General features: G+C 43.2%; 1 protein-coding gene and 2 long non-coding RNA genes across 5 annotated transcripts in view; 2 read left to right on the top strand and 1 right to left on the bottom strand.

The window, feature by feature from the left end:
- The first annotated feature begins 200 nt into the window (after nucleotides 1-200).
- On the top strand, nucleotides 201-8793 carry LOC310841633. Its single transcript, XR_014562633.1, has 3 exons — nucleotides 201-843; nucleotides 3393-3491; nucleotides 8087-8793. It is a non-coding gene; the product is annotated as an uncharacterized lncRNA (long non-coding RNA).
- Nucleotides 3368-18534, bottom strand: LOC310841612. Its single transcript, XR_014562605.1, has 4 exons — nucleotides 18433-18534; nucleotides 5526-5633; nucleotides 4261-4356; nucleotides 3368-3687 (listed from the first exon to the last, which is right to left on the bottom strand). It is a non-coding gene; the product is annotated as an uncharacterized lncRNA (long non-coding RNA).
- MRPS18A (mitochondrial ribosomal protein S18A) overlaps nucleotides 18425-22953 on the top strand; it is a 30458-nt gene continuing 25929 nt past the window's right edge. The window contains exons 1-3 of one of the 3 annotated variants that reach the window (XM_083732851.1): nucleotides 18425-19315; nucleotides 19479-19590; nucleotides 21616-21647. In XM_083732851.1, the coding sequence (XP_083588977.1) occupies nucleotides 19578-19590; nucleotides 21616-21647 (45 nt within the window). In that variant the 5' untranslated portion in view covers nucleotides 18425-19315; nucleotides 19479-19577. The remainder of the gene's footprint in view (nucleotides 19316-19478; nucleotides 19591-21615; nucleotides 21648-22953) is intronic. The other 2 variants (XM_083732850.1, XM_083732852.1) reach the window with 2 other exon arrangements.

The following is a 22953-nucleotide window of genomic DNA, read 5'->3' as shown; positions in this document are numbered from 1 at the left end:
AACACCCATGGGTATCGGATTTTGCCAAAAAAGTGTCTGGGCTATAGCTCTGCATGAGTTCCACCACCTTCCTGAAAGAGGTACATCTGATGGAGCAGTGCTCAAGTGGTACAAGATCCTTAATTGAAGAACCCTTTGGGTATGAATCAGTCAGATTCAAGTGGTACAAGATCCTTAATTGAAGAACCCTTTGGGTTGTGAATCAGTCAGAACTCACCTGGTGCCTTTTTGGATACTGTATGGGATGATGGAGGTAGGAATCCTCAAGTCCAGAAAAGCGGGGGAGAGAGAGAAGGGGCCAGTGATTCTGCCCACTGTGACTTCCTTTGCTATAATTTTGTCTGTAATATGAAGCATACCCCTTACTGATATTGGATTGGGAGCATCAATGGTGCAATGCTGACACATGGCTAGAATCTGGAAATCATGGGTGAAGCCTTCCCAGAGACAAACTGCTGTTTGACAGTGGATGTGAGCATCAAGGAGAAATCAATGCATCCTTGGGATGTGGGCCAAGCCCAGGGAGCTCACACCATCCTGAACTGAGTCGTTTCTTGGTGGCAAAGGCAGAAGAGGGGCTGTCTTTTTTGTTACCTGGGAGTTGAGACTGCCCATAGTTATATGGCTGGGGTGTGGTCCCATGTGTGAGTCACAGTCATGACCATACTAGCAGCTAACTCTATGACACTTGCCCTGGTTGTACTCCCATCTTGGAAGGCTCATGAAGTAGGGTCCTTCCATTTGGGGCAACCATGCTTTTATCCAACCTGCCTGGACTGAACAATTCAAGTCAAAGCCTGTCATTAATGAGATCCCAACATTCCAGTTCCAGAACCCTCTGAGGTAAAATGCATGTTTCTTATGACTACTCCAGCAGGAGGACCCGGCCCTGATCTCACAGCTCGTGGGAGCACATGGGGCAAAATAGCCCAGGTTTCTGTGCAGCTGAGACTTTTAAGCCCACAGCTGCTCAATTCCTTGCAAAATCCCGTGAAAGTTTCCATCCTCCCATAGGATTTGGCAAGGGTGCCGCAAGAAGCAGGAAGGCTGAAATTCCACCCACCACTATCCTGGTGCTGTCAGACGATGGTGCCCCCACTCACAGGACATGTTGAGTGGTGACTTCTCACTTGTTGAATTCTATTGAATCAGTAAAAGGTGATTTCAAACACCATATTTCCTGCTAGGCGATAAATCAGCCTGCTAGAATACCAATATCATTGCTTATTCAAGATCAAAATGCCCCATTGCAAAAAAATAAAAATAATAACCATTCCCTCAGGATAGTTTTTCCCCCTTCTACTTGACATCAGCGTTTGTTGGGTGTGGATAGGTAATGGCATCAAAACAGCACACAAAAACTTGGGGAAAACAATTGCGGAGGAGAGAAATGTAGATATTTGTGGCCAAGGAAACAGAATCATCTCTGAGCTTTTTCTGGGAAGGTCCTCAAACCTCACACCCTTCCAGGAGGTCAGATGCAACCAAATAATTCCCTCAGCCATGAGGCAAGCATGTAGGCACAAGGCTGGTGGGAGCTGATATAGATTCCTGGTTAACCAGAATTTGTTTGAAGCACTGGCTGAACTCTGTGGTCTTAATTGCTGTCTCAGTCCCTGGAAGCAATTTGTGGTGAGAAGGGAGATGGAGCCTCAAACAAAGGTAAGAAATGTTTCCACACGGCTTCTGTTTTTCTAGGAACGTGGCCACGCTGCCATCAGCTGCTTCTTTTTTAAAACCTTGATTGGTCTCCATCAATTTGAACTAGGGATTCATGAGGATTTTGTTCAGTTCTCATTTTTAAATTGAATGCAGTATTTCTGCAGCATCCACACAACATCATCAGCATTTAAATTCTAGCCTGTATCCCCGCCCCACATTTAATCCAGATTTACGTTTCTCAGGGGAAATCCAAGAGTGTAAACAATCTTGTTGCCAATTACCCATTTGCAATATCTGAATGGCCCGCTTTCAAATTCTTTTGCTCTTAGTTTTTTTAAACATTCTGTATTGATTTTTCAAACTTAAACAGAAATATTGTTTTCGTAGAATTCTGTTTAAGTTTGAAAAATCAAACCTATTTACAATACTTAGCCACCATTTGGTAGCACCCTATGTCTGGCTAAAGTGATATGGTTGTTTCCCACCCCCCCACCCCCAGGCTCTGCTTAGATTCTTATATGCCAGTAGGATCTCTTTCATGGTGTCAGCATTTGTGCAGTGGAATTTTGCACTAACTGCAGTTTCCAGACCAAGCCTGAGGGAAGCCCCACCTAGAGTGTGTTGCAGTCACTGGTGGAGGAAGGTGTCATCCCTGGGGGGGTTGACATCTCCACACAGCCCCCCTGGGATGCTCGCCCTGCTCCCCAGGTGCCGGAGCAGCTAGCTCCGCCTCTGGCTGCAGTAATCCAGTTGAAGTTGAAGTTGAAGCTGAAGCTGAAGCTGAAGCTGAAATTAAAGTTACCAATGCCTGGACTACGAGGATCAAACTATCCTAGTACAATAATGGCCACATTTGTCATACCAGCTGAAGCTGAGGAAAAGCACTAAGGCCACCTGAGCCACAGGTGTATCCAGGAGCAGACTGTATACTTTCTCCTTCAGAGGAAGCAAAACCCATCCAAACATTTAAATTCACCCCCCCCCCCCAAAAAAAATAATGTTAGATGTTTTACTATGTTTTATTATAATAATAATATTGATTCTCCGATGTCTCAAACACACAAACCCCTCACCCACAGAGACACTGGTTCTCTCCTGATTCAGCTGTTATGGAGAAACAGAAATCCAGCTTGGCCTTAATTTAGGCTTGCCATACGTCAGGAAAATTCCTGACATGTCCTGGTTTTCGGGTGTAAAAATGTCGTCGGAGGGAATTTTACCAAAATGTCAGGGAAAACCTGGGTGTATGGCAATGCGATGGGAAGAGCAGCGGAAACAGCTCCAGAAGCTTAAAATCACCATTTTGGGGGGAGGTCCCTGTCCCCCCCACCCCAAAAAAAAAAGCTCAAGTACTTTGCGTGTTTCAGGAATTTTACTTTTTGAAATATGGCAACCCCACCTAAGTAGAAACATCACAAACAAAATGAAGATGCAAACTGAACCTTCTACTGTGCGGTTTGCATTTGCTAAAGTGTGCATGGAACTATAAAGCTACATACCTGCAAAACTATGGAGAGAGAGAGAGAGAGAGAGAAGTGAAGTGAATATTTTTGTGCTGTGCATGTTTCTGTGTGTATGCATACCGCTTTTGTGCTGTGTGTATGTATGTATGTATATATATATGCATAATTACATTGTGCATGTGTGTGTTTCTGTTTCTAATAGGCTTTTTGTTTAACCAGAGGAGAGGAAGAGGAAATCCGCATGTAATGAATCTGTTTATTTTATAGAGCTCCCCTAGAGAAGGACGGTGGAGCAAGAGTTATGCAAAGCTCTGGTGGTGGCGAGACAGCTGCTGGGAAAGGCATATCTGGTTTTCATTTCCATTAGTAAGTGGAAGTGGCTACATAAGGCAAGACTTTGTAAATTCCCTGCTGGGAGAGTAGCCCACTTGTGTGGACCTGTCAGACTTCATCTTGGCCATTAGTTCTGAGCAAATGAGTCTTCTTGATCTGAGTAATCATAGCTTCATTCTCCTGCATGGCTTGGACCTGTTCCTGGTCACTGCAGCTCGTGCCTTTACATCTCTTCAAAGTAGTTTTTATGTTACTACATAACAAAAATAGTGCAGGAACCATCATTAAGTGATGCTGAGCTCTGTTGGGGACTGAAGCCAAAACCATTAAAAATCTTCTAATTATGCGTTGGGCTTCATGAATGATAATGCTGTACTATCCCTGGCAAACCACAGATATGCATATTTGCACAAAATACATATCGAAAATAACACACAAAATGCATTACATTATTCATTTTCACAGCTTTTTATGGACCTTGATCGTAGCTAAAAAGGAGCAGTGATTTGGTGCCCTGGTAGTTATGTTACTAGCACTGTGCTTCATCCCCCCCCCCCAAAAAAAAAATCCCCTACAAGATTACAGAAATCAATTCCCCTCAAATTACTGGAAGAAACAAAGGATGTCTCCTGAAACATAAAAGCCAAGAATGCATTGGCATAAAATTTGAAAATAGGACGTGGTGCTCAAAGCAGGTAGCCTTGTCCCAAATTCTGGAGGAGAATTCTGTGTCCTTGTTCTCACAAGACTAATGAGGACGTCACAGGTTCTGCTGAGCCAGCATGTTCTCAAATACACTCACATGTCAAAGCTGCTAGTCTCAAAGGAAGTTTGATGAGGGGAAATCCATACAAAGTTCTCAAATGCAAGGAGCAGATTCTGACTGGAAACCTCTTTCCTAGTGAAGTGTTTAGGAAGAAAGTATTCAACTGAAACAGGAACTTGTGTTTTAAAACATGATGAACAGCACAATCCATTGCATGTATATTCAGTAAGTATGATTAAGTTAAATGGGGCTTATTACTAGGTAAGTGCGCACAGGATTGAAGTCTAAGAGATTTCACAAGGCTCTACCGTTCCTTGAAAAGAATCCAGGAAAGTATATATTAGGTTTTTTGTATATATGTGCTAAATAGTTCAGGTCTACAGAGGAGGGTATTAACTTCCTTTCATGGAAACAATTTCAAGTAACACTAGAGACAAATAATAGATTTTAAACGGTCCAACGGGATATTTAATTGTATAGAATATACAAGCCAGGCTGCCTGTGCCATCCCACATCATAGGAATCTTTGCACTTTCCAATGAGCTGGAGCAAAGCATAGCTTCTCCTATCAGAGATGAGGAGATCAACAGCCAAGTTTTTTTAAGTCTCAACGTCACTAATTTTAAAAGTTGCCACTCTGTCTGGCTCTCCCTTCCTTGATCTCCCAATAATCAACCCCATTCTGTTTTGCTTTGCTTTTAAAAAAAAATTTAAATTTTACTGTAAGGGTTCTGCCAAAATTTTGTAAAGGATTCCAGCACTATAAAAACTTTGAGAACCACGGCATTGGTCCATGGGTAAACTTAGGCCATTATTCAGCCCCTTATCTGCTGTAAAAGGTAAAGGTGCCCCCACCCGTACGGGCCAGTCGTGTCTGACTCTAGGGTTGCGCACTCATCTCGCTCAAGAAGCCATGAGCCGGCGCCGTCCGAAAACACTTCCAGGTCACGTGGCCAGCGTGACGAAGCTGCAGCTGGCGAGCCAGCACCAGTGCAGCACACGGAAACACTGTTTACCTTCCCGCTATAAAGCGGTACCTATTTATCTACTTGCACTTAAGAGTGCTTTCGAACTGCTAGGTGGGCAGGAGCTGGGACCGAACACAGAGTTGTTGCAAAAGATTACATAAATTGATGGTCCAAGTCTACAGAAACAGATCCTTACAAACTATCAATAGCAAAAAATATTGAGAAAGTTAAGTAGGATTTTACAAACTGTATTTCATCAATCGATATGGTAGCTTATCGTGCCATTTTACAAATGGGGAACTAAGGCTGAGAGAAAGTGATGTTAAGTCAGACCTTTTGGCATTTGTTCCTACAGCTCCTTTGCCATGGAATACATATTTTCTGCAGCTTCTTTCCCATCCTAGGCCTACTCTTGCCAATGCTTTTTGGTGCTAGGAATGCCTGCAGGGGGGAAAAATGCTTTCTGAAAGAGCTTTCCTTTCCTAAAACTATTTCATCTCTGTTGTTAATGATACAGATGCTAGAAGGACACTCAAGAGAAAAGGCCACTGCTCAAACACCACTTTCAAACTCTCCAAGCATTTCCTTACAACCACTTCACTTCCAGCTTCTGTTTAGAATCTCAGTGACATGAACACAAAAAAACGAGTGGCCAACAAAAGTCTAAGTCTCAGACATATGTTCTTGCCCCCATTTCACAAACCATGCACGAACACAGACCAAGCTCATAATAATAATAAACTATGACGGCTGTGCATCTCTCCACCTACGTAAGCTTCAGCATCATGCTGATAGAGCCGCCCAGAGGTTGTTTATCTAACCTGTCCTCTTTTAAGAAAACTTTCCCAAGCTTGTTACTCTCTACTATGGCCAATTAACTTGGGAAAAAGCAGAAGAAATAAACAGTTATCAGACTGTTGCATTTGAGGGCCCCTGCGGACGTACTTTTTATCGAGCATTCATCATGGTCTGTGCTCACGTAATCAGGGCAGTTATATGCAGTCACAATTCCAACACTGTTGGCACCTGCAAAAGTTTTTGGTTGGTCGTAATACTTCGTTTGCAGTAGGTGCATGTCCTGCAGGAAAACTCTGTAACTTTCCATACCACTAATGTCCCAGGGGGTGGAGAGTGTTGTCCCAATTCTGCTGTGCACAAGAGTAGCCCTCCAGATGGCAATAATATGGTTACACTGGGGACTTCAGGAGATAAGCTCAGGGTCTCAGAACCTGGAGCAGACAGTCCTTTAGATGCCCTGATCCAAAATCATTTATAATCTTTCAAAGTTAATGATCAGCACTTTGAACTATGCCCAGAAATGAACCAGAAGTCATTGTGGCTCTTTTAATGAGACTTGCAAGCTTCCAAGGTCTAGTTCATATCAGCATTCTGACTGCCACAGTATGGGCCTGCTGAAGTTTCCAAACACACCTCAGAAGTAGCTGCACATAGAACACACTCCAGTCATCCAGTCTTGATGTAACTAAGATGTGTGTAGCCCCAACCAGACTGGACCACTCCAGGAATAGATACACTGGCGTGCCAGCCTAAGCTGGGCAAAGGTCACTCCTGGCCACCACCTGAGATCAAGGAACGAGGAGGCAGGATCCAGGAATACCTCACAAGTGCAAACCTGAGTCTTCAAGGAAGTGTTACCCCATCCAAGATGGGTTGGTTTCCTCTTTCCATATCAGCAGTCCTGTCATTTGGGCACTTTCAGACAACCTGTTTATTGGGCATACATCCTAGTTTGTTTCTGAGGTTAGGCAGCATTGCACCAAGAAAGGGCCAGTATGTGATTGAATCCTACTGTAAAAGAGTAATAGTCTAGCAGCCCCCATTGTCTTCTCTGGGTTAAATTTCAATTTATTAACATCCATCCAGTACATTGCTACTTTCAGACAATGGCTCAGAACGTTTACATGAACCAGATACCCTATGCCAGAGAAAGCAGGAAGAGTGGAAATGAGAAATGAGTTAGACAGGTGTAAAATGAGATAAATTGTGGTGGAGCAGTCCCCCAAGACTTAGAACCAGCAATAAACTTTGCTACGGGTCTCCAAGATCTGGGTTAAAAGATGACTATCCTTCCCTGGGATGGTCAATATTTCAAACATATTCTCATGAAACTTTGCTGGGAGATTAAACCCACCTGACTAAAAGGCATATGATTTCTTGAGTGGAGAAGAACCAAAAAGTGCTGTATTTCACAGCAGTTCCCACCTCTCACAGGCCACAGGTCTCTGAGTAATGAAAATGTCTCTATCGCTGTATAAACAAACATTCATTGGGAAATGTGTAATGCAGAGCAAAGGGTACACACATTGATTAGAAATGAAGTAAACTGGCTTGGATGACATAACTGTCAACATGAACCTTCACCTAAAATTTCTAATCCAACCAATTTGAATCTTTGTTTAAATCTCACATCCACCTATTAAGATTTTATAAAATCAAAAGCATCAATATTTTTCTTCCAATTTTCTCTTTACTCAGTGCTTTATCCTTCCAGAGGTCACCCAAAAGTCACCTGCTCTGGCCAATTTAGAAGGATCAGAATAACATTGGGGAATTAATATCAGTTCTTTTCCAAGCTGGCAACTATCAGTAACTGCCTGAAAACTTGAATCAAGCTCTGTAAAGTGTGCAAAGGGAAGGCTTGGAGAAAACATCAGTAAAAAGATGTGCAATCGGTGAAGACACCCAAAACAGTGAAGCTAAAATTGTACATTGATTTCAGAAACTGGAGAGAGATCCAATTGGCCTGTTTTTGTTATTCTACCCAACATATTTGCCTGAGTGGTGCCAGCTCCGCTACTCAGTTTGCCAAATAATGTATACTGATTTTCTTTTTTCAAAGAAACTAATAAATAAAATACTGTTGCTTCTTCCAGGCTTGAAAGGAAGGAAGAAGAAATTGATAGTTCAATAGCAAGACAAGATGGTAAAAGGAGAAAAGAGAGAACGCAAATTCTATTGGGCTTGTCCATAAGCCACACACAAAGCACAAAGAATTGGATAGAAGATTAAAGCCATCCAGCTGAAGCAGTCATAAGGCCTAAAGAAGATCATCATGATGGTACTCACTGAAAAGTGGGGGGGGGGGCAGAGAGGGTCAGATTGGTCTTCCGGGCTACAACGGCGGAAGTTGGGATAAGGGAATCCTGAGCAATCCTAGTCCAAGGAGGAAGCTTGTTGGAGGAACTGCAGAGCTTCCCTAAACCTCCTTCATGAAGCATGACTGAGAAAAGGCTGATTTCCTTACCCAGCTCCTTAAGGAAATTGTACTTCTTGAATCCAGTCCCTACCTGTGGGGAAATGGCTCACTTTCCCCAGGGAGCTTTCCCAAACTGTCTCCAACTAAGAATTAGTCTAAGAATTAGTTCCCATGGTAATGTATCACCTATATTTCCTCAGGTGAAGACGTGCTGAGCCAGACCTGTCCTCGGGTTTCAGGCCCATTTTCCCTCTCTTGTCCACTCACACCAAGAATTCAATATTTTTAGATGCCTGTTTTCAACTGTCATTTACTGATACTTTTAATGTTGGGTTTTTGTAAACCACTTATTCTGACACTTATTACAAGTCATATATAATTGTTAAATAAAGGTAAAGGTACCCCTGACCATTAGGTCCACTCGTGACCGACTCTGGGGTTGCGCGCTCATCTCGCTCTATAGGCCAAGGGAGCCAGCATTTGTCCGCAGACAGCTTCTGGGTCATGTGGCCAGTATGACTAAGCCGCTTCTGGTGAACCAGAGCAGTTCACGGAAACGCCGTTTACCTTCCCGCCGGAGCAGTCCCTATTTATCTACTTGCACATGACATGCTTTCGAACTGCTAGGTTGGCAGGAGAAGAGACTGAGCAACGGGAGCTCACCCCGTCACAGGGATTTGAACCGCCAACCTTCTGATCGGCAAGAACTAGGCTCTGTGGTTTAACCCACAGTGCCACCTGCGTCCCTAATTGTTAAATAATTAATTGTTAAATAAGCAGATAAAAATAAGAAAAATTCCCAAAGCTTAGTGGCAATCTTCATTTGAATGTCATTTTTTTTCCTTTTCCCTCTTTCCAAATATTCTGTTTTCATAGAGGAAGGACAGTTGAGGAACCAAGTTTTGCTGGCTGAAGGGATAGTGGTGAAGAATTGTGCTGACGGGCTGCAAATGCTGGTTGGTCGTTCTGGGCTTGCATATGAATGTAGGCATAGGGCTATGTCCTCCTGAGGAAAATGTGCTGCTACACAGTGAGAAGGAAATGAGATTTGTAGTAAGACAAAAACTGTTGGAGGGAAGGGGGAGATGGTGGGAGGTTTCAGAGAGTTAAGGAATGTCTCGAAATAAAGGCAAGTACTAGCACAGTTGCTTTCTATTTAGGAGCAAATATCAGATATATTTAACTGCAGGATACTCTTGTTAGCTATCTGGCGTACCAAGTACACAAATAATTGCAATGCCAAAAATCATAATTGCAAAGATAGCTGCCAAAAAGCAAAAGAACTGAAAACTGAACCATTCCTGCCACCGCCCTACCCCACCCAAGTGGCCAGCGCAATAGCATTAAATCGGCACCAGTAAATGAGGTAAGCACAAAAGGAATAGGCAGAGGAAAGTGCAAAATAAGGTATACCTAATATATAGTGGTACCTCGGGTTACATACGCTTCAGGTTACATACGCTTCAGGTTACAGACTCCCCTAACCCAGAAATATTACCTCAGGTTAAGAACTTTGCTTCATGATGAGAACAGAAATCGTGCAGCGGCGACAGCGGGAGGCCCCATTAGCTAAAGTGATGCTTCAGATTAAGAACAGTTTCAGGTTAAGAACGGACCTCCGGAACGAATTAAGTACTTAACCCGAGGTACCACTGTATTCACAATCCATAAATTAATACTTTGTGGGAAATGTGAATAAATGAAACAACATAACAACCGTTATTTTATTTGATATTTGTGAACTTCATTTAAAGTGTCCAATTATTTTGGTTTAAGCTGCTGTTTGTTTTAACACCTCTTTCACAATGCAAAGGAAAGGACATGTGCTAGCCCCCGAGGGAAGGAACTGTTTAATTTTGGATTTCTTTGCTTTCAAATGTTTGCTTTCTTAACCTTATTCTTTAAATCTTCACTTACTTTTCCTTTATTGAACAAACGTTGTAGTAGAATAAATCATTTTAGACTAGAATGTTGTTGCAAAATACATTTCAATTAATTTCCCCACTGGATTTGACTTGTTTACACTTAGCCTGAAGGAAATCTAATAAAATTATGACTTGGTTGTTTTACTATGAAAAATAGCCATGTCCACTGGGAAAACCAAGAAACCTTGGCGATATAAACATGTTGTTTTCAAGTCCACTTTTTCATCTTGAGGCCAGTTCCCCCTTTTCCCTATTCAGTGTGCCATCATCCTCTGTTATTCATATTTTCCCACCGTTATGCCTTTTTGTGGGCTTTAAGGCCTTATCCTAAATCGAAGTGGCAGCAAAGATTCCCATTATATATTCTAAATGCATCATTTCCATGTTCTAATGGTCCATCCGGGCAAAACTGCATATGCTGATTCCACCATGTGCCTTTAAATGCTGGCTGTTGCTCCACCTTTGCAAAGAACTATCAGGAAGGTACAATTTCAAGCAAGAGCAAGCAGGAGGAGGGAACTCCCCTCTCCCAGCACTTTCCTCATCCAACTTTACCCTCATTGCACAAACTGCTTTTTCCCAGCAAGGGTTCACGATCCATGCTTACAAAGGAAATATACCCGAGTGGGTGAGCCTACTCCCATTCTGATAACATAATCTGATGACAATGAAATGTCATCAAGAACTCTACCTCCAAATCAGAATTCAAGGGTAATCTCCCAGATTGCATGCTGCTGAGTTTCCCCATGACCACAGAGGAGCAATCATTTTCATGGGCATCACCAACCAACCACCTCACACACATGCACACACCTCCTCTGGCACACGCAGAAGACTTGGGGAAGTGAGAGGAGGTCTCCCACATTGCACTGGGCTTGGAGGAGGCAGAAACAGCCGGGATGTCTCTGTTTCTGCCTGCTCCACCTCTTAAAAGGGCACAAGACATCAGCCCCCAAGTTCCCTAGCATGCAGAGGATTCAGGAGGAGGTCTCATATTGTGGTGGGCTGTGCAACAGATGTCAGCTCTTTTAGGCGTCTTCTGAAAACTGTATAGTTTAGACAGGGCTTCACAACAGGAATTTATTTTTTACACAACCAGTATTTCCTGATTTTTTGAATTATGTTTTAATGGATGCCTTTTTTTATTATATTTTGTGTGATGTGTCCCGCCTTTATATGCTGTTATCAAAGTGTGGAGTATAAATATTCCAGTAAGTAAAGAGACAGGTGGAAACACCTCCAAAGTTCAACAGGAATTGAGAGATCCCCACCTATCCCCCAAGTTCACGCCAGAGAACTCAGAAGGGAGCTATTCTGCCTGTCCTAAAGGTGTGCATGAGACCTGCAAATTCTCTCCAATTTGCAAAATCGTGAAGGAAGTGGGGATCTGTGTGCTGCTCAGTATTCTTGTCAGGGCAGGTGCAGTTGATAGAAGCAGTTGCCACTGGCAATCAGATTTGTCAAGGCTTTTCAAAGCAGGGAATAGAGTTTGTGCCAGAAAGTTGGTTTAGGATTATAGCCTATGTCCTCCAGTTTCATTTTGTGAGAGGCTGTAGATCTAACTATAATGTGGGTGGTTTTTTTACCCCAAGGTATCTCCCAGTGCCACAAAGAATTAATAGTTATGACTTCAGAAATGTAGACTATAATAATCCAGCAGCCAACTTGCTGCTGAAATTTCCTGAAGTTTCCTAAATCTGGGAGGACTGTTTAATAAAAATAGCACTGAGTCTGACCTGTAGTGCCCCCTCTGGAAAGGAGAAGAAAATGTCCTGTGGGGAGCAAACCTGAATAGGGCATTACTGTGTGGGAACTGGATGACCTAATAGGTTTTTCCATCTCCTTTCTCTAGTTCTTTAATTAGGAATTGTCTAAAACGCTACCAGCCCACCAGTGAAATAGATCTGCAGTTTGGATGGAGGTACCCTGCAAGGCAGACACATGCCATTCATTAGCATTGGCAGGCCCCGGACAGGGAGGGGAATGGGAGACTGAACATTTCCTCTGTGACTGGAAGCAGGCAGGCATAACATGAAGTGACGAACAAGGAAAAGAGTAAGGCAGATAGAAAGCCCCTTTTCTTGAATATTCAAATCACAGTAATAATCGCTCCACTTTCCTTCTTCCAAAACAGGAGCCTGCCTACTCTATAATACCGGGGGGCAGGGGGCATATTGCAAGCAAGTGCTGCCTGTTTCCTTCAAGACACAGCCCCTATTTCCAAAGTTTCAGTTTCAGTTTGGCTGAAACTGACCATTGTATATCAAGTGTCACATGAACCATGGTCAACGCTCACGTTGAAATATTGTATTCAGCAATGGTCCAAGGGCCTCATTGCCCTTCTTACATTTGAAAACATTCTTTTGTGTGGATGTATCAAAGGTTATTCTATTTTTAATGACAGGGTGTCTTCCCTTTTTCTTTCTCTCCATCTCTCATATTCTCTTTATTCTCTTTTACTTTAAATTTGTTATTTAAAAATCAATAATAAAAATTCCCTTATGTCAAACTTTGCATGTCCAAAGTGTAAAAGTGAGTGTAGTCATTTTTGAAATACACTTTTTGGGGGCGGGGCGGTTACAAAAACTCTTTGGCAGCACATAATAGCAGCAGCGAACCCACAAGAGCGGTCAGCAAAAAGAGAGCAAAAAATCAAAGTAAATGAGGCACAAGAGGCCTTGGTGGATACAAAAACTATTTTGGCATCACAGTGGGGGAGCTATGGGAGCAATCAAGAAAATTGTACCGTATTTTTCACCCTATAGGACGCACTTTTTCCCCTCCAAAAATGAAGGGGAAATGTGTGTGCGTCCTATGGGGCGAATACAGGCTTTTGCTGAAGCCTGGTGAGCGATAGGGGTCGGTGCGCACCGACCCCTCTCCCTCTCCAGACTTCAGAAAGTTCTGCGCAGCCGTAGGGAGCCCGGTGCAAAGCCACGCCGGGTTCCCAAAGGTTGCGCAAGCTCCCAGAGCGTGCAGCTTCGGCATCGCTCTGGGACCCATTCTGGGGGCTGGGGTCAGGGGAAGCTCCGGCTTCCCCCACCCCCAGCCACACAAGCTCCCAAAGCTTCGGCATCGCTCTGGCTCCCGTTCTGGGGGCTGGGGTCGGGGGAAGCTCGGGCTTCTCCCGCCCCAGCCCCGCACCTGGATGGGGGGGGGGAATAAAAAATTTTCCCTTTATTTCCCCCCCCAAAAAAAATCTAGGTGCGTCCTATGGGCCGGTGCATCCTATAGGGCGAAAAATACGGTAATTTTTTTGAAACTTTTTTAAAAATTGGGGTGCTCTTGAGGGTCTACGAAAAAAACCTTTTGACATCATAGCATCACATCAAAGGAAACAAAGGATTTGCTAAAAATAATTTTAAAAATTAATTATTTTGAGAAAGACACATTTTGGAGGGGTCCTGAGGAAGCACCACAAAACCTATGGGGGGGTCATATGCAGCCCATGGAACATGGGTTGGCTACCCCTTCTGTAGAGAGATGAACACTCTTTTCTTGCAACACACAAGTAGTTTCTAGCATTTTCTCCCCTTTCTCCTTCAACGAAAAACTTTCGGACTAAATCTTATAATCTTTCCAAATACAGAAGAACAGGGGAAAATCAAAGATATGGTTGGCCTGCAAAAAATATTAAGGCTTTCTGTCCAAGCTGGCACAGAGTTTGTAGCCTTGGGATTGAATTAGCTACACTTAACAATCACGACAGAAAATGCTGTCTGATCAGATAAGGAAAGAAAACATGAGAAACAAATGTTCAGGCTGTTCTCTGATTCCAATTTGCTTTGAGAACAGTTAATTTGCATTAAATCAGGTGGCATTACATAAGGTATGGATCTAGATTAATTAATGCATCTTTAGGAGGGAAATGCTATTTATGTATAAAAGAAATTATATTTTTCCATAGACTAGCCTGACAGGTCGCCACTTGCCTGGTCACCTCTGGAAAGTATGAATTGCCACTAGATGCCATTAAATCAAGAAGATTGGTGCTATTTTTTGGATTAGATCACAGGCCAATTTAGTTCATTGTCCTTTCTCCAAAGTGCCCAGCAAATAATACTTCAGAGGAAACATTACATTGCTCGAGTACTTGTAATATATGGGCCTACCTTTGGTCCAAAGTCCTTCAAGCTGGCTCACTAACAAGAGTTTAAACAATCTAGATTATTTCATTTCAGTGGATTGGTCATACTTAATGACAGAATAACTGCAGCTAAATAAAAACATTTAGCAACGTAGGTAATTTAGATAGTAGGTGATTGTGAGGAGATGGAAGGAAAGGTATGCACTGACATTTTGGTTGTGGACAGAAAGCTGAAAACTGTCCAACAGTCAGATGGCATTTTCTGTTGTGTACATTTATCCCACATTTCCGTTTCATAAACTGGTTTCTGTATTGTTTTAAAAACCTGTTTAACTAGGGCAAAAGGAACATGTGTTCAAATGAGAAAATGTTTGAGAACATTTTCTCAAACAGCTTTCAGCTATGTCAAAAACTGCTTTTTGTCTTCCTGTCTCTGCCAGTCCACTGAGATAAAGATGCATTTGCCTTCCGTTCAAATATTTAACTTCATGATTTTCTGAGATGAAGGCTAAACCCTGAAGAATAGCCATTTTAATGCTTCACACAGATAACTTTTTTTAAGTACAATGGTACCTTGGGTTACAAATGCTTCGGGTTACAAACACTTCAGGTTACAAACTCCACTAACCCGGAAGTAGTACCTCGGGTTGAGAACTTTGCCCCAGGATAAGAACGGAAATTGTGCACCGGCAGCGCGCTGGCAGCAGTAAGTCCCATTAGCAAAAGCACGTGTCAGGTTAAGAATGGTTTCAGGTTAAGAACGGACCTCCGGAATGAATTGAGTTCATTACCTGAGGTAACACTGTATTACAAAAGACAAAATAGAAGCAATGATCTGCTAGGTCCCAGATGCACTTCTAGTAGATGCATGGGGTGGTGTGTGTGTGTCCAGTGCTGATCTGCTTGTCTCCTATGAGCTGATGCTCCTCCTGTCGGAAAAGGTGGGGAGGTCCACTTTTCAGGACTAGTGTCATACAGCTGAGGTAGGGGTTGGGGGGAAAGAAGGAAGTCACAGCATGGCACGGATGGGCTACGTAGGGTGGATCCTGCAGCTGTGCTGAGGTCAGGTGCTCTTCACAGCCTCCTGTCTTCCACCCACAGCTGCCATGACAGCTACAGCTGCATGCCTCACCAACTCCGCAGCAGGAAGGGGTCAAACTTGTCTGCACCGTCCAGAGCAATCTCACTGCAGTTGGTGAGCAGCAGCAGCAAACCTGCTTCACTTCAGGCCCCTTTCTCAACAAGGATGGCAGCAGTGGAAGATGCCACGCAGTAGCAACATCTACACTTCAGAACTTCCTGCCTATTGACATCAGGTCAGCACTTTCTCTGTATTCTTTTTGGCGCCTGCTTGGAACATTTTTGTTTAAGCAAGGTGGCGCTGTGGTCTAAACTACTGAGCCTCTTGGGCTTGCCGATCAGAAGGTCGACGGTTTGAATCCCCGCAACAGGGTAAGCTCCTGCTTGGTCCCAGCTCCTGCCAACCCAACAGTTCGAAAGCATGTCAAAAGTGCAAGTAGATAAAGAGGTACTGCTCTGGCAGGAAGGTAAATGGTGTTTCCGTGCACTGCTCTGGTTTTGTCAGAAGCGGCTTAGTCATGCTGGCCACATGACCCGGAAAAACTGTCACGGACAAACACTGGCTCCCTCGGCCTTTAAAAGCGAGATGAACTCCGCAACCCCAGAGTCATCTGCGACTGGACTTAACTGTCAGGAGTCCTTTACCTATACCTTTTATACAGACATGTATTAATCTCTTTTTAGTTTACTGATTTTGTTTTAAAATGTTCTTCATTATTTGTTTTTAACTGTTTTCCTGACGATTTAATATTTCTTGTAAACTGCTTGGAGGTTTTGTTACAATCAAGTGGTGTATACATTTTGCTAAATAAACATGTATGTTCCAAGTAACAGCCTGTAAAAGGTTAGTGGTTGACAGTTCAATGAACTGTGTATTTGTATATGAATTTATGACAGTTCAGGGAACTCTGTATGAGTTCAATGGGACTTACTTCCTGCACTTAAGAGAAATTACACCGCAGCCTAAAAGGGTAAATGCCACAAGGTTGTTACGGTAACGTCCGTGCAACATGAAACAAGTTCACTTGAGATACTTCATTCACAAATAGCAATGCAAATAACTTTGCACTCATATTTTTATACAAGGTTAGCTATTTCAGAGTGTCATTTCTTATGTGATTCATTAATTTATGAATCATTTCCCATAAAATACCCCAGGATGATTTACAATAAAATCATCTACAATAAAAACATTTTTAAAAATACAATAAAGAAAAAGGCTGGGATAAAAATCTTCTTTAAAGTCTTGTTGGAAGAGGAAGGTCTTCAATGAGCACCAAAAAGATAAAAGAGACAGCATCGGTCTGATGTGAAGCAAAAGGGAGTCCCAAAGGGCAGGTGCCACCACATTGAAGGCCTGATTCGTACATCATAGAGCACTTGTTGTGGCAATACCTGTAAGAAGCTACAGCTCAGTTGGATATACAATGGCTGAAACAATATTTTAGGTATTCTGTTCCCAAGTTGCCCAGGGCTTTGCACACCCCTACCAACCCCCTGAATGCAGCAAAGTAGCTAACCAGCACAACTCAGATATTAGCTTTTTTTGATGTTGAACTTCAGACCATATTTTGTGCTCTCCTCTTTAAAAGGTTCTTTAATTTCTCCTCACTTTCTGCCATCAAGGTTGTGTCATCTGCACATCTGAGGTTGTTCATATTTCTTCCGGCAATCTTAATTCTGGCTTGGGATTCACCCAGCCCAGTCTTTCGCATGATGAATTCTGCATATAAGTTAAATAAACCAATCAGTTGTTCCATATCCAGTTCTAACTGTAGCTTCTTGTCCCACATACAGATTTCTCAGGAGACAGATGAGGTGATCAGGCACTCTCATTTCTTTAAGAAGTTGCCATAGTTTGCTGTGGTCGACACAGTCAAAGGCTTTTCCATAGTCAATGAAGCAGAAGTAGATGTTTTCTGGAACTCTCTAGCTTTCTCCATAATCTAGCGCATGTTTGCAATTTTGGTCTCTGGTTCCTCTGCCTCTTCTAAATCCAGCTTGCACTTCTGGGAGTTCTTGGTCCACATACTGCTTAAGCCTGCCTTGTAGAATTTTAAGCATAACCTTGCTAGCATGTGAAATGAGTGCAATTGTGCGGTAGTTGGAGCATTCTTTGGCACTGCCATTCTTTGGGATTGGGGTGTAGACTGATCCTTCACAGATCACTGCCTTGCCGTGGCAAAGGGACTTGAATAACTCAGAGAAGCTATGAGCCAAGCCGTGCAGGGCCACCCAAGACGGACAGGTTATAGTGGAGAGTTTTGACCAAACATGATCCACCTGGAGGAGGAACGGGCAAGCCACTCGAGTATCCCTGCCAAGAAAACTCCATGAACAAAGACAGCAGGCATATTAAAGCATTAGAAACCAGTATTAAAAACAGCTTATATAGCTCAGTGTAATCGGAAGAAAATGCCAACCTAGCAGTTCAAAAGCACGTCCAAGTGCAAGTAGATAAATAGGTACTGCTCCGGCGGGAAGGTAAACGGCGTTTCCATGCGCTGCTCTGGTTCGCCAGAAGCGGCTTAGTCATGCTGGCCACATGACCCAGAAGCTGTACGCCAGCTCCCTCCGCTAATAAAGCGAGATGAGCGCCACAACCCCAGAGTCGGCCACGACTGGACCTAATGGCCCTTTACCCTAAATTACAGCTGACAATGTCGGGTTTTTTCACAAGAAAAGCAATTACATTTATTACTAAAAGACAAAAGGAAAAATGAAGTTTCAAATCTGCCATAACAACCAATAACAAGTGTGTACCAGGCGTGGCGCAAGCGCCCCGGCGCTCTCTCCCTCGCTTTGGATACCAAAATGGCGGCACTTCAACGCCTTTCGCTTTTTCCCGCCACAGGAGGCGGGGCGGGCGAGGAAGAAAGCGGCCTCCTCCCCCCCCCCCCCCGCGCGCTCTCTCGCGGCAGCCAATGAAACCTGGAAGCGGAAGCCGTCGGAGGGCTGCCAAGATGGCTGCGTCCATGTCGCTACTCTCCGGCTGCAGGCGGCTGGTGTCTGGGTTCTTGTGGGGAGGCTGGGCTCGCGCCCCGTCTCGCGGATTGAGGCAGGGTGAGTGCCAACGGCTCCTGCTCTCTCTCTCCCGGCTGCAGCGGGGAGGAGAGCCGAGGGGCTGAGGTAGGGAGACGGCGACAGAGGCGCCTTCCCTTCAGCTCCTGGATGGCCGGAGCCGGCTCGTTTTCCGGTAACCGCCGAGGAGGGGAAGAGTGAACAACTTGCGCCGCGGTGTTTTCCCCCTCCCCATCCCCCATCCCTCTCGCTCAAGTCGGGGCTACGAGGCCGGCTGGGAGTATAATAACACGACAGTAATAAAGGACTGTTACTTGGTTAGTCATCCTTTCGGAGGAGGTGGCCACGGTCCCTTGCAGGCTAAGGCTTGAAAGGGCAGCTCCTTCGGGCAAGCCTCCTTTGGACTTGGAAGGGGCAGAGTGAGGATCCACCTGTACCGTGCCGCTCTGTGCATGTTTGTTTGGAAGTAAGCCCCGCTTAAGTTCATAGAGTAAGAGTTGGAAGAGGGACCACGAGGGTCATCTAGTCCAGCCCCCTGCAATGCATGAATCTTGCCAACCTGGGGCTCGAACCCGCAACCCTGAGATTAAGGGTCTAATGATCTGGGTCTTACTCCCAGGTGGGTGCATTAGATGGCAGCTTTAGTCAAGCATCCTGTTTTTAGTTTATCAACTCGGAATCCTTTCAGAGTCCCAAAATTCTAGTTTACTGTTCAGAATTGTTGTGTCCTGCACCCCTCATCTTTATCACAAGCACCAGTGTCCCCAGGTAGATCATTTGTTAATCTAGTGCAGTGGCGTAGCGTGGGGGGTGCAGGGGGGGGCTGGCCGCACCGGGCGCAACATCTGGGGGTTAGGGAAATCCATGGGTTAGGGGGCGCAAATCCATGGGTTAGGGGGCGCAAATTACTTGGCTTGCCCCGGGTGCTGATAACCCACGCTACGCCACTAGTCTAGTGTTTCCCCTTTTTGTATCATTTTCTGCTCTTTGCTTTGGGGGGTTGGGAAAACCATTATTCTTCACTCCAGGTTTCATTTCAGGCTTATTCACCAGTTATGCCAAATACTGGTATAAACTGTCTACACATCTACAGGTATTTGTGTGAAAAAATGTACACTTGTTGATTTCTATAGTTCAGCTATTGTGTATGCAAGACTGTATGCTTCTTGTATACAGATTGCATATTTGTTGATTGTAGTGTGTATAGTATAATCCTCTCTGCCTAGGATGAGACAGAGGGAAGGGAGTCCCATTCTTTGCTGCTATGGGGCAGTTGCTGATGGTGCAATCAGAACTCTGTCTCTAGTTGGGGCAACAGCTAAACAGAAGCAAAATAATCCTTCTCCAGCACATGGTATCTCTCAGGAACTTGTTGGTTGCAGCAGGAACTATTACTATGTTGCACTGAGCAACACTGAATTCTTGTGTTCAAGAGTGCCAAGAGTCCTGTAAAAGAATAAAAGGCATATGAGAATTCTGTCACATCTGTTAATCCTGGTTACCTGGTAGTATTGTTTTCTAGCCTTGAATGAGAAATTTAGAGCCAGAGGTAGGGTGGATTTGAGGGTGGGCTCCAGCATTTATTTTTATGGTGGGTCTATAAATGTAATGTAATACAAAACTTTCTATTTGGTTAAAAGTGTACACCTTTTCTTTAAAAAAAGAAAATAAAACAAGTGAGATAAAAGCAGCCTTGACCCTTACTTTTTGGCAATTAGCCTGGAAAAGTTGAAAGAATAATGAACTTGTTTTCCCCCCTGGTTAATAAGCAACCACACCTGCCAGATGATCTGGGAATCTCAAAAGCAAAACTCTTTGGGAGGCAATAGCTCTCCCACCACCAGAATTTTTTGTCCCAGCTTCTGATATTCAGTTGATTATTGCCTCTAAACCTGGAGGTTCTGTTTTAATATTGTGGCTATACTTAAAACCTGCATGACAAGCAACAGATTCCAAAAGGCCCTGAACAACCCAGCACTGTGAGGATGCAGTGTTTATGGAAAAGACCTGTTGCATTGCTGACATCACATCTACCATGCAGGCTCAAATATGAGCACTCAGTTAGTGTTCAGTCAGATTCCCAGTGAATCGCTTCCTGCTTGCACTATAGATACCTTCCTATTTGATTCAGTGTCCTCAACTCCCCAGAACCTTAACAAGTTGACATGGATCTGCTCAGCAGAAAATGGCACTTAGGTGTGATTGTGTCAGCTCCTGGCCCAAGTCATCTCCACTTTCCACAGAGTGACCAAAGCATTGACACGAAAGTCAGTTATGCCAACAGAAAATACAGAAGCATCCTTGAGAATTATGTTTATTTCATTAACCATTTGGAGTGGGTCACCAACTCCCTCATCCCTGCAGAGGGGAGTAGCTACTGTGAGTGAACCTTGATAGGAAGTGGTCCAAGCAAGACCAGGAAAGTTAGAATAAAAAGGTTAGGAAAAGCTAGGATATCTAGCAGTCAAGAGCACATGAACCATATTTGAAAAAGGCTCCAACTCTAGTATTAGGTTGCTTTTAGCTTCCTTGTCAGGGAGTATTTAGGGAGTTATGCAGTAGAAGGTCCTCTGAAAGGAAGAGGTAAGGCCGTCTGATATTCGAGAGAGCACAAATACTAATGCTATCTCTGTGGCCCAAAGCCTTACAGAGGGACAACAGGGCTAGGCTGCTTTTTGCCATAAGCAGTTCTGAAATGGTTCCTGGTGAGAAGTTATAATGCATATGAAAATGTTATTTCAATAATCTGTAAAACAAGGCAGAATAATCCCTCAATACAGGCTAGCGTTATTTTTTATTGCACCGTCCTTAAGAGTTAATAAGGTTTTCTGTAGTTTTTGGGAGCAGTATTAGGGAGATGATTTTATGACGGCAGACAGTAAAAACAATTACTTCATGTCATCTGTCTCTACCTGCACTAAATGAAATACCTGTATCTCAATTTTGGTGAAATGCTTATTTGCTGTCAGTGTCATAGCAGTTTTTTAACAGCATTCCTCTCAGTGTTTAATAGGCACAATTTCTGTACTGAACAAGAATACATAATTGTATTTGAATGAATCTGACATCCTGTCTTTTTTTCTGTACCTGCAGTTGTAGAAACTACTGAAGGAAACACCACTATTGTAAGTACAATAACTGACTTATTTTCTAAGTCTCAAATCCTTGTCTTTGTAATGCAGCAACTGTGTTTGTACAGAAAAATGCAATTGAATAATTTCAATCATGTAACCAATGTAAGTTTAGGCCTCTTTACTTGAATACAGTGATTCTCCTGAAGAGAGTGAACCTGAACCCTGAACCCTATTCAAAATTTTCTAGTGCCCATTGCATCAGTGAAAGAAATTTATGAGAAATTAGAGGTGTATGCAGAGATTAGGAATGCCTGCAGTTATGCATACTCAAAAGAGCCCAAAGTTACCATAACAGTACGTGGAAGCTGCTGCTTCAGCTTTTGACTTCATGGTGCAGGAAAAAGTCATGCCGCAGTGGCTCCCACACCATGAAGTAATATGAAAAGGGTTTAAGAAATCTCTCCATTCATTTATAATTTTGAAACTTTTCTTTTTATTCTGAATGGAAATTAAGCACTCACAATATAGTGTCTATATGTGCCCATATAAGTCTTACTGTGCTTTAATTTATTGGAATTTCCTTTGAATTTTTTTCCCAAAGAGACAAGTAGCACCCGACTTGAATATCAACCAAATGTGCTATGAATAAAAGCCATAATGTAGGAGTTTAGTTTAATAAGCACAGTGGCATCAAATTTTTAATTCTGAAAGCTATATGAGACTATAAATATGGTATTCACTAGGCTGAGCCTTACTGCTTAATAAACACTGTCTTGGAAGAGTGAACAAGTGTGTTAGAAGGCCTACCATAGTGACTATTAGTAGGAGAAATATTAATAACAAAAGCAACAGCCTTGTACCCAGCATTGCTCAGGAATTGTAACAAACGAACAAACAAATTAGTGTAGCTTTGAAAGTTTTAGTCCATTATCTTGATTCAAAATGGCATTCAGTTGTATCCAAACATAGGTGAAAACCTGCTTCTTGATTTCAGGAACCTTAATGCAAAAAATGGTTACGATACCTTCAGAGGTGTACAAATGCATAGCAAACAAATAGACAACTTTCCAAAATATGTAGTAGATTATCAAGTTGTATTTTACTTCTCCCCAAAAATGTGCCCAAAGCTCAAAAATGACTTACGTACTAGTGCTGTGGCCTCTCTTCCTAGTCGCCTCTTCTGTTTCATTTCTTCATCTGGTCTCACCCCAGATCTCCTTCCAAAAGTTAAATACCAGGTTATCCCTACAGTGATTATATTGCCCAAAGTATGTTATCTCTATAGATTATTTTTACTCCTCTGGCAGTATTTATTATCCGGTTGGAATTTGAATGGTCCACCAGATGTTTGTCATGA

Source organism: Podarcis gaigeae (genome assembly GCF_964106915.1).
Source record: "Podarcis gaigeae genome assembly, chromosome: 3".
NCBI lineage: Eukaryota > Metazoa > Chordata > Lepidosauria > Squamata > Lacertidae > Podarcis > Podarcis gaigeae.
Note: the sequence above shows the minus strand (reverse complement) of the source record. Positions and strands in the feature narration are given on the sequence as shown.